This window comes from Vigna angularis, chromosome 7 (assembly GCF_016808095.1).
Source record: "Vigna angularis cultivar LongXiaoDou No.4 chromosome 7, ASM1680809v1, whole genome shotgun sequence".
In the NCBI taxonomy this organism is placed as follows: Eukaryota; Viridiplantae; Streptophyta; class Magnoliopsida; order Fabales; family Fabaceae; genus Vigna; species Vigna angularis.
The window spans coordinates 19,364,305-19,376,232 of NC_068976.1; the positions used below are offsets into that span (position 1 = coordinate 19,364,305).

Genomic DNA, 11,928 nt, shown 5'->3' on the forward strand with positions numbered 1-11,928 from the left:
AAAAAAATATAAATATTTATTTAAAAAACCATCAAAATTGTATTATACTTAATAAAGATAAACAATAAAATTGTATTATAATAATATTTTTATATATATATATTACTAATCTACACATGAAAAATGAAAAATAATATAAAGAAGTAAGAGTAGAATTAACGATAAAAAATAATATCAAGCTGTCGAGTAACCCATTGTACAAGTTAGCTAGATTCATCTCAGCCATTGATCGTTTCAGATTAAATCTGACGGTGCAGATGAAAAGGGAGCATGATGGACCCAAACTAAGAACTGCCTTGGTAGACACTGGACTCCTTCATAAATTTCCATACGGCGGAAGAAGAGCTTCTTCTGATATTCACCGTTCATCTGAAAAACCTGTGCAGTTCCTTATTGTGAGTATCGTTTCATCTTACTTTGTTTTTCGTTTCTCTTTTCTCTTTCTCTCTTCTCAATTCAAAGACCTAGGTTTCCAGAACGCGCGTTTTTATCTTCTTTTTTTGCTGAATTGGGAACAGTTACTTCATGTTCTGCTGACTTGGTCCTGCAGGATCGATTCGCATTTGGAACATGTCTCCGTCATTGGATCTTCCTCCCAAGGGTGGCTTCAGCTTTGATCTATGCCGAAGAAATGCAATGCTTGAAAGCAAGGGTCTCAAGGCCCCAACCTTCTTGAAAACTGGGACCACTATTGTCGGTTTAGTTTTTCAGGTTTGGAATCATTCACTCTTCTGTCTGGTGTCGTGCTACTGTTGTGATGCATTTCTTCGTCGCTGTGTTTTATTTGTTTTTTTAGGTTTACTTGTTCTCCGGAAGGGTTTGTGTTCACTTTTTTCTTTGCTTCTTTATTTATTGTGACTTTATAAACTGAGATTGCGAGTGGGTTTCTATAGATTCACCGGTCCAGGATGTGGAATCATTGTTCTTGGGTATATGGATGATTTTCGCTGGTTGGTTTGCGTGGCATTTAGAAACAGTTGGCAAGAAGTAATATCATAAGGCTCCTGCATTGATTTACGAAATTTGTAACATATAAGTGGCTACTTTAAGAACAGCTAATTATATTGAACTCAAAGGTGGGTGTTGAGTGGGTTACTATAGCTTTTCTTGTCAAAATTGTTCCACCTAGCTGAGGTACAATCTATGAGGCTGTGATTTTAGTGTTATAGCCTAGGTTTAATATGAACATTTCGTATTATAAATTTGAAATTGAGTTTCTCCTTCTACAGGGTAAAGACTACTTTCTTGTGTAACGGTCCACTGACTGGGAATTGTACCATTTGGTATTTGTGCTTATAATAATGAATGTTCATGACTATGTCATTTAATCCAAACAGTGTTTTGGGACTTCATATGTTGATTGCATGTTTGTATTTTAATGTTTAATTTGTATATTATAATCCAAAGTTGAATTTCCCATGTAATAAATTTGCCCCAGGATGGAGTCATTCTTGGAGCTGATACTAGAGCAACTGAAGGTCCTATAGTTGCTGATAAAAACTGTGAGAAAATTCATTATATGGCACCCAACATATATTGCTGTGGAGCAGGCACCGCTGCTGATACAGAGGCTGTAACAGGTATTTGTTTTAAATCCATCTTTCTTACACATTTTTTGCGTTATGCCTTAGGGGTAGTTGCATATGGATCATCTTTAGTTTTTGCTTGATGTTATTAGTATAGTAGAACAGTTGAAAATGAGAAGTTTGTTATTTACTGTAGACATGGTTAGCTCACAGCTGCAACTACATCGTTATCACACTGGTCGAGAATCACGAGTTGTTACGGCTCTGACCCTTCTTAAAAAACACCTATTCAAGTTGAGTTTCAGAACTTGTTCACCAGGTAAATTTTCTCTCTATCAGCCACTGGATCTGACTCATTTAAACCATTGTGCAGTTATCAAGGTCATGTCTCAGCTGCTTTAGTGCTTGGTGGGGTTGATATCACTGGACCTCATTTGCATACAGTTAGTTCATTGCTTAAAAATTTTCTGTTATACTCAAGTTTCCTTGTTTTGAATACCTATAGTTCAACTTCTCATTACCTTTGATGACTTGTTTTACAGATTTATCCTCATGGGTCTACTGACACTCTCCCATTTGCAACAATGGGATCAGGTTCACTTGCTGCAATGTCTGTATTTGAATCCAAGTACAAGGAAAGTTTGAGTGTAAGTAAGCATATCAAGGAACATAATTTGCTGTAGTATTTTTTGGAACAACACCTTTTGTTAGAGGAGTGCATTTGGTATATTTTCGTTAGGTGGTGGTGCCACGGTGGAATAGTGAGATGGATATTTTTTCCAACTGCCATAGGCAATTTGTGAAGGGAGGTCTGCTATGACAGCTCCTTAGACCACAATAACATGTTTGTATGTGGGAGTTCTGGCCTTCTGCCATTGGTAACACTGGTTTGATTGCGTTCTGTCAAGAAGTTGTTTAATTTATAATCATTTCAATGGAGTGATATGAAGCAAATATGTCAATTTCAATTCTAAATGTGAAATTGCTCTTGTATTTATTATAATCGATAATTGATACTGGTTATGTTTTTAAATTATAATGTCAAAATGCTGAAACCTAGTAGAAATTTTAATTTGATATGAACTTTTTGATGTGGTGTAGAGGGATGAAGGCATAAAGATAGTTGTTGAGGCAATTTGTGCTGGTATTTTTAATGACTTGGGAAGTGGAAGTAACGTTGATGTTTGTGTGATAACTAAGGTTAGTGCCATCATGCCCAATTCTGCAGTTTGTTCTTTGAGGAGAGCCATCTAACTTAAATTTCTATGCAATTTCTTCACTAATGCTTCACAGGGACAGAAGGAATATCTCAGGAACCACCTTCTACCAAATCCACGTACCTATGTCAATCCAAAAGGCTTTGAGTTCCCCAAAAAGACAGGTTTGTAACTCTATGGTTTTGCATAGTATTGTGTAAACTGTCAATGGTTTGTAGTCTAGTATGACATTGTCTCTCACCATGTGAAAATTGTATTTTGGGAATATAGTGTTATGAAGTATTATAACTTAGATAATAGCTGAAGTTTTACAATTTCCTTTCAAATTCTAGTAATTTGCATTTTGCCGCCTTGTAAGTCCAATTTGAACCATCTTCTTGAACTGATGAGTTAACATTATGTGAACAGCATCTTCTGTTGCTATTTCTTTAAATAGACGGAATTGTGAATTTGATGTACATGTTTTTCGAATTAATGAATGTAAGGTACCTAATAGCTGGATATATGTTAGGACGGAATGGTAACAGATACTAAGGCCATATGTGGAGGGCAAGGGAAAAATGCGATGGTTAAGGATTATGAGCATTTACAGTTTGACAACCAGTATGTGTATGTGTTAGAAAAGTAGCAGAGAATGGAATCAGTTAGGATAGCTTCTGAGGGTTTGAGAAGATAGTAAAACAATGAATGGCCTGAGTTTTCTTTGTCTGACTGCACATCCTTATTCTGCTTCATTTTTTCTTCAATTAGATTAGAAAATATGGAATATATTCCTGTAGTGCACTAAATATAAATTCTTCATTGCAGAGGTCCTCTTAACAAAAATTACCCCGTTGAAGGAGAAGGTTGAAGTGATTGAAGGGGATGCTATGGAAGAGTAGCGATCTTCCCAAAAAATAGTTGGTGTTTGAGTATGAAAACTTAGTCAATGGCTGTGATATTTAATTATTGTACTGTCAGAACTTTTTCTTTTATTACCAAAAGTTATTTGAATTTTAATTAGATTGTTGCAAGTTATTTGGTCAAATCTCCAGTTGGTTAGATTGTCGCGAGAAAATGCTCATTAACAAAACTTCAAATAGAAGCAAATAAGCACCGAATAGGTCTATACAACTTAAATGATGAAAAATGTTTCTTTTTTATTTTTCACGTTTTTTTATATGCCAAACGGTGTCTAACGAGATTAACTTTGTTAGTAAACTTATACCATAAGGAATCAATCTTTTGTAAATAACTGTCTAACGAGATTAACTTTGTTAGCAAACTTATACCACAAGACATGATTGATTGATCTTGGCCATCAAATAAATTCCATTCAATGTATACCAGTGTAGTTATTTAATTAATTTCCAGTGTCGTCATCCTCGTTAAATTCTTTGAAGATAATTTGTGTTGTTTTGGTGAAAGAATGAGTCGATAAGTTACTATTTTTTTTTTAGAAAAACGATATCTTACACAAATTTTTTAATAATATTTTGATACAATATATATGTTATTTTTTTTATTAGTTCATTATTTACGTGTTATTGTATTGACATATTTTAAATCTAATAAAAAAATGATATCTATTGGATCAAAATATTGTCAAAAATTCTATATTAACATATTATTGTCTTTTTCTTTTTTTAACAGTGTAGTGTGAATAACATAGTAGTAAAGAGATCATTGGTCTCATCTTTCAGCTCCACATGGCTTGGGTTTGAATTATGGGATTTTTTCTGTTAAAAGGCACTTGATATGGTAAACATTTCTAAGGTTGTTGGCTTTCGTCTAAACTTGGATTGTGAAAGGTAAGGATATTATATTTATCTACCTGTTAGTATATGTATTAATTTCAACATATTATTATCATATGCTAATTTCATATAATAATTAATATATTAAATTAAGTTCAATAGCCCAGTTTGCTTATGAAACAATGAATAAGGCAACTTTTTAAGTTAAACTATTTATTAAAACTTTTTTTTTCTATATTTCTTTTGGTTTCCTACGGTGTAAACAAAAGCAATGCAATTTTTTTTATACTAACTCAAATGTTAAAATATTGTGTCTAATATTGACATACACATCTGATAACATTAAGATAATTTGAATGATACAATTCATAATACTAGTAACGTTGTAACTCGATTTAATATTAATTTTTGGATTATCCATTTAAAATATATTATTATTTTTTAAAAATTATTTAGACAACATTAAGTTTTGCAAACAATATTAGTATTAAAATAATAGTATTAATGGAAAAGAAATTATATGTAATAGTTTTGTTGTACTAATAAATACGTAGGTGGTGTAAATGTTATATTTGTCTACACTTCTCTTTATAACATGAAAGTTAACATTTGTTTGGATATATTGGATAATATAAACAGTAAAATCACAACTTTAAAAAATAGAAAGACTAAAATTTTGTAAATAAAAATTAGAACTCACTTTAGCGCATCACGTAGTGAACTGCGAAATCAATGCTTCTGTTAAGGTTATATGTCAAATTAAATATAAATCAAAATTGTGTTTTGAATTTGTAAACAATAATCCACATTATATCAATGATAATTAATAAATATTTCCAAACCTCATACCATTATAACTTGAGGATTAATTAAGAAACGAATATATTTCAGTTGAATATTTAATTAAAAAAAATTAATATTAATTTAAACTATAATTTACTAATATTATCACTTGTGTTATGAACACAAATCATGCACTGTAAATATAAAATAATTTTATTCTATCAATTACCTAAAATTACTATGAGCAAACAATTAAAAATATTCATTGTAAAATTAATAAATTTATTATATAATAATTTACGGTTGAAATCGATATAATTTTCAACCTATGCATATAAGCTGTGTTTCTGAAATTAAATACGGCATTAATATGTGTAGGAAAAAGATTTATAAGGAAGAAAAGAGTCATTTTAATATTTTTTACTATAACTCAGAATCAGTTAATTTTAGCAGGAGAGAAAAGAAAAGAAAAAGCACGTTACAATACAAACAAGAACTGGTTCGTATGACTCGTTTGTTTGTTCACTTTCAACTCTACAACTAATATACAGGTGTTCATGGTCTACCCTGTTTCTCTCCAATTGCTTTGATCGTATCAATCATTTCAGATTTGAAGTGTGTGAGCTCATGAAGATTCTCTCAAGGGCCCAAGGTCGTCTTTTTTGTTTCTTCCCCTTAAATAATTGCGTTCTTAGTATCATATGTATATCCGTTTCACGGTTGCCTTTTGTAATCTGTTTTTTATTTTTTGGTTGCAGTTCTAAAGTTTCGGTTTGCTCTTAAATGTGGGAAAATAGACCCTTTGTCTTGCAAGTTTTCATCCTCCTTTTCAAATGGGTCTTCGTCTGAACTGTATGGGAAAGCTAAAGTTAATTCCTTTATGCATGATACCTCCCATTCCCAAGACGATGCATTGAAATCGGAGGGCATGAGAAAGACGGTGCATGATGTATGCCGGGTCTTGGACACTGGTCCTTGGGGACCTGCCCTTGAGGACGCCCTCAACACGTTTGATGACATGCCTCAACCAGAATTGGTAGTTGGAGTAATAAGGAGGTTGAAGCATGTGAAGGTGGCATTGCAGTATTTTAGGTGGGCGGAGAGAAAGACTGAACGGCTGCGTTGCCCTGAAGTGTACAACGCACTTCTCATGCTCATGGCAAGGACAAGAAATTTGGACTACTTGCAACAGATTCTTGAAGAAATGGGTCAAGCTGGATTTGGACCCTCAGATTATACTTGTATCGAGTTGGTTTCTAGTTTTATCAAGTGTCGGAAGCTAAGAGAAGCTTTTGGTGTTATTGAAACTATGAGGAAGTTCAAGTTTCGCCCTGCATGTTCGGCTTATACTACACTGATTGGTGCTCTTTCTGCGGCTCATGAAGCTGATCTCATGCTCACCCTCTTGCATCAAATGCAGGAAATAGGTTATGAGGTAAGCGTACATTTGTTTACCACACTTATTCGTGCATTTGCCAGGGATGGCCGCATTGATGCTGCTCTATCCTTGCTGGATGAGATGAAGAGTAACTCCTTTAATGCTGATATTGTTCTCTATAATGTATGCATTGACTGTTTTGGAAAAGTTGGTAAGTTGGATATGGCCTGGAAATTCTTTCATGAAATGAAATCACAAGGGTTGATACCTGATGACGTGACATATACTAGCATGATAGGGGTTCTTTGCAAGGCTGAGAGGTTGGATGAAGCTGTAGAGTTGTTTGAAGAACTTGATAGAAACAGGAGTGTCCCTTGTGTTTACGCTTATAATACGATGATAATGGGTTATGGTTCAGTTGGGAAATTTGATAAAGCATACAGCTTACTTGAGAGGCAAAAGATAAAAGGATGTATACCGAGTGTAATTGCCTATAATTGCATTCTGACTTGTCTTGGAAGGAAGGGAGAAGTTAAGGAAGCATTTAGAGTCTTTGAAGAAATGAAAATAGATGCAGCACCAAATCTTGCAACCTACAATATTTTAGTTGACATGCTTTGTAAGGGAGGGGATCATGAAGCTGCTCTGAAAGTTCGGGATTCCATGAAAGAGGCTGGCTTATTCCCTAATATCAGGACTGTAAATATTATGATTGATCGACTATGTAAAGCTCAAAAACTTGATGAAGCTTGTTCCTTATTTTTAGAATTGGACCATAAAGTTTGCAGCCCTGACGCAGTAACTTTTTGTTCACTTATTGATGGCCTAGGCAGACATGGCAGGGTGAATGATGCCTATTTGCTTTATGAAAAGATGTTGGATTCTGATCAGACTCCAGATGCTGTGGCGTATACATCTCTTATTAGGAATTTCTTCAAGTGTGGTAGGAAGGAGGATGGTCACAAAATCTATAAAGAGATGATGCATAGGGGCTGTTCTCCTGATTTGATGCTCCTTAATAATTACATGGATTGTGTTTTCAAAGCTGGTGAAATTGAGAAAGGGAGGGCTTTATTTGAAGAAATAAAGGCTCGGGGTTTAACTCCTAATGTTCCGAGCTACTCAATTTTAATTCATGGTCTTGTGAAAGCAGGATTTTCAAACGAAACATACAAGTTGTTTTATGAGATGAAGGAGCAAGGACTACATTTGGACACCCGTGCTTACAACATTGTTATTGATGGATTTTGCAAGTCTGGAAAGGTCAACAAAGCTTACCAGTTACTGGAGGAAATGAAGGCAAAGGGTCTCCAACCAACAGTTGTAACTTATGGTTCTGTCATTGATGGACTTGCAAAAATTGACAGACTTGATGAAGCATATATGTTATTTGAAGAAGCAAAATCAAAAGGTGTTGATTTGAATGTAGTGGTCTATAGTAGTCTTGTTGATGGGTTTGGGAAAGTTGGAAGAATTGACGAAGCATATCTGATTTTGGAGGAGTTGATGCAGAAAGGTCTGAATCCAAACACGTACACATGGAACTGCTTACTTGATGCATTAGTGAAAGCTGAGGAAATTGATGAATCTCTTGTGTGCTTCCAGAACATGAAAAACTTGAAATGCCCTCCAAATGAAGTAACTTACAGCATTATGATAAATGGTCTCTGTAAGGTTAGAAAATTTAACAAGGCCTTTGTGTTTTGGCAAGAAATGCAGAAACAAGGGTTAAAACCCAATACTATCACATACACCACCATGATTTCGGGACTAGCAAGGGTTGGGAACGTTCTAGAGGCAAAAGACCTCTTTGTGAGATTTAAGTCAAGTGGGGGCATACCTGATTCAGCTTGCTATAATGCTATGATTGAAGGATTAAGCAATGCCAATAAGGCAATGGATGCATATACACTTTTTGAGGAAACTCGACTTAAAGGATGTCGTATATATAGTAAAACATGTGTTGTTCTTTTAGATGCTTTGCATAAGGTGGATTGCCTTGAGCAGGCAGCGATTGTTGGTGCTGTCTTAAGGGAAATGGCAAAGTCTCAACATGCAACAAGATTGTCTTGAGAAAAGGTTGTGTATATTGTACTGGTACTGGAACGGAAGTCTGGCTTCTACACCGAATTAAGTGGTGGTATTCTCAGAAAGTGCTTGCGTTGATAACCCTTTTCCCACTGATTAAGCAAATTCTGAGACAGCAAAAATTGTGTCCTCAGTTCTTTTGAAAAAGTATATGGTCCTAGCCTCAAAAAGGTAATTCTTACTAATTTCAATAGTTATTCAAATTCCAAAGTATCCGACTGCTTCATGTAAATGAGTTTTGATTGTTTTATGCTACACATCAATCTAACTTTTACCAATATTTAGTATGAGTTTCAGATTCACACGGATATTCATGTTTAATGATTTTTCTTGGAACGAATGTCTATAACTTCATTTGTTTGTGTGATTACATATGTGCCACATGTTGTAATCTGTTTGGAAGATTGTAATATTGCATAATGTATTGTTTAGATTCTTATAGATGTTTCAGCAATATATTTTATGTTTAAAAACAATACAATAATCATGCAGTGGTCGATATGCTATGTCCATATTCTCAAATCACCTTGTTAACTAATGCTTTTGATGCTTGTTTGAGGTGCGGGTATAAATGTTGTAAACTAAGGGATACAGTTAAATGTTCTAAACCATGGATTCTGAGCTTTCATTATTATTTCTTTTTAAAACATAATCATGATTTACTACAAGGTATATTCTTAATGTGTTATAAATTTTATTGCAGGGGGAAAGTTCCAAATTGATATCTCTCTCCTGTAACTTTTTCCCATTGTTGGAAGGATATTAACTCAAATTTGACTGGCAATGGAGTGTCTACAGGTTCTATCTATACTGGGTTAGTTGGAAGTTGGAGGCCATTTTTTTACCAGTCTCACTCATCTGTCACCTCCTCTTGAATTCATACTCTTTAAATTTTCTTACAAAAGTAATTGGAGCTTCATGAAAAATATATTTATAATCATTTGAGATTTATTTCAATGTTGTGATAAGTTGTTGTAATGACATTTGGAGCTGGGTGCCAATAAATGTACACCTCAAAAAATAGGGTGTAAAGGTAGAAAGAGAAAATGTAATAAAAACTGTGATGTGAAAGAAAGGGTGAAATAAGAATGTGAGAATGAAAAAAAAAAAGATGAAAGAGAAAGCTGTGCTTATGGATCTAATCCTGAGCTATTTCACTACCATGTTCTTATCTATGATTGTTTAGAATTTAGGGTTGAGATGAGATGGTTTCATTTGATTTTTCGTTTTTTCTCTCTTTATTAGTGGATTTCTTTTATGTTTAAGTTTAGTTTTTTTTTTCAATTTTAACCATTTATACTTTTAATATATTTAATTTCACTTTTCTTACTAAATTTTAATAGTTTATACATTATTTTCTATTTCTTTTATATTAGTTAGTATCACACTAGAAAAACTTAATGTGTTTTTCTCTCTGAAGAATAACATTTGATTTGACCCTTTTTTGTAATTTAAAATGTTTTGAATAAAAATACATACCTCTTTATATAATTTTAATATTTTAAATAATAGTAATTTTTTTCTTTAAATTCGGCATGACATTGTTTTTGAAGTTTATTATATGATACTAGCATGCTTTATAAAGTAAAAAATGTTTTATTCTCATCATCGTTCAATAATTACAGGATTATAGTATGATTGAAAATTTTTGAGCAGCTGTTTTCTATAAAATAAATTTATGTAGCATTTGAACCCAAATAAACATAAGCATTATTTTTAATTCTTAAATGATATATTTTTATAAATTAAATACTTACATGGCTTAGAAATAAAAGATAATCACTCTAATTTTTCTACCATAATGTTTTTTTCATTATCCCTGCAACTATTTGGATTTTGTTTTTCATCCTTTTTACACTTCTTTCAGTGTTCTTCCCAATATCCTAATCCAGAAACTAAATACAAAGCTAGAGATACGAACATGAGCGCAAAGGAAAAAAATGAAAATAAAGTAATGTTGTAAGTCTTTTTTTTTTCTTTTATGCTCGATAATAAAAAATGTATATGTTTAAAACAACAAAAATTCAGCAATAATATACTTTTAAGTTTAGTTGCATTTTTAAGATTTCCATATGTATGGCTACGATGCTCTAATTTCAACTATTCACATTTTTTTTAAAAAAAAATTCAATTGGCAAAACTAAGTCTCTTGTTTCAATTCAATCTATAAGTGGATATAACATTGACTAGCACATGAAAAAGTATATATGAAATATTTAAATATTAATAAAATAATCTTCTATTAAATTTTTATTTAAATTTTGTATATATTTCTCTTTTTAAATATGTAAATATAATATATTAAATGGATTATTTAATTTAAATAACTATAAAACTATAAGGATTATGTGATTAATCAGACAGCTCTCACAATTTTTACAAACTCTATACATCGTTTGGTTAAAATTTGAGCTAAAGAAATTTTATAGTTAACATTTATTTATATTTTAACATATAAATTATACTTTACTTTTTTATTAACAAAATATTAAGTTTTAATTAAGCTATTTTTTACAGTAATTTAAAATTATGATGAACTACTGATCCATCGAAACGTCAACAAAGCAAGTATATGTTTTAGCATTTTATTACATCGTAATTTTTAATAACTTTCATAAAATTATAATCTGTTTTTTTAATGTTGTTCATCCTATAGGACTCATTTAAGGAAAATAAAACGTGTGCAAAGCAACACAAATGGCTATAACTATTTTATTTTACGAAAATAATGCCAATATAACAAAAGTAATGGCTATAGATGAATATTATAATATTTTTTCTCCATGATTTTTTACAAACTACAACATTATTGATTACTATATATATTAATAAACTCTTTCGTGCATTTTGAGTTTTCATTTTTCGTTCTTGCGTCATTGATTACAACTTGGTGAATATATTTCATAAGTTCATAAACAAAATCATATTTTTCCAATTTCTTGGTATAATATTGATTCTTCGAGAGAGGTTGACTTATTAAGGATAAGACATTTTTTTTTAAAAAAAAAGTAATCAAAGATTGTTTATGTAACGGATCAAACTTACTACTATCTTCAAAAGTAAGTATTGTTAATTAAATATTAATTTTTTTAATCATATGATGTATTTTCATATTAATTTTACCTTTTAAGAACTATCATTTATTAATTGAATAAATAAAATTCACATCTATGTGATGGGTGGGATAATAAAATTCATAT

The 11,928-nt window shown here is 32.0% G+C and overlaps 2 protein-coding genes across 3 annotated transcripts; both read left to right on the plus strand.

Annotated features, from left to right (window-relative positions):
- Positions 1-240: 240 nt before the first annotated feature.
- On the plus strand, positions 241-3,742 carry LOC108336311 (proteasome subunit beta type-7-B). Of its 2 annotated transcripts, none has more exons than XM_017572724.2 (9): positions 241-395; positions 551-711; positions 1,439-1,580; positions 1,723-1,819; positions 1,900-1,969; positions 2,069-2,173; positions 2,628-2,726; positions 2,820-2,907; positions 3,551-3,742. In XM_017572724.2, exons 2-9 carry the CDS (start codon positions 571-573, stop codon positions 3,622-3,624), a joined length of 816 nt encoding a protein of 271 aa, XP_017428213.1. In that variant the 5' UTR covers positions 241-395; positions 551-570; the 3' UTR covers positions 3,625-3,742. The 2 variants fall into 2 exon arrangements, with proteins under 2 accessions (XP_017428213.1, XP_017428214.1); XM_017572725.2 differs by having other exon boundaries at positions 279-395; positions 519-711.
- A 1,985-nt stretch (positions 3,743-5,727) lies between these two features.
- Positions 5,728-9,870, plus strand: LOC108336249 (pentatricopeptide repeat-containing protein At3g06920). Its single transcript, XM_017572633.2, has 3 exons — positions 5,728-5,914; positions 6,021-8,899; positions 9,432-9,870. The coding sequence occupies exons 1-2, from the start codon at positions 5,890-5,892 to the stop codon at positions 8,711-8,713; spliced, it is 2,718 nt and encodes a 905-aa protein (XP_017428122.1). The 5' UTR covers positions 5,728-5,889; the 3' UTR covers positions 8,714-8,899; positions 9,432-9,870.
- Positions 9,871-11,928: the final 2,058 nt, after the last annotated feature.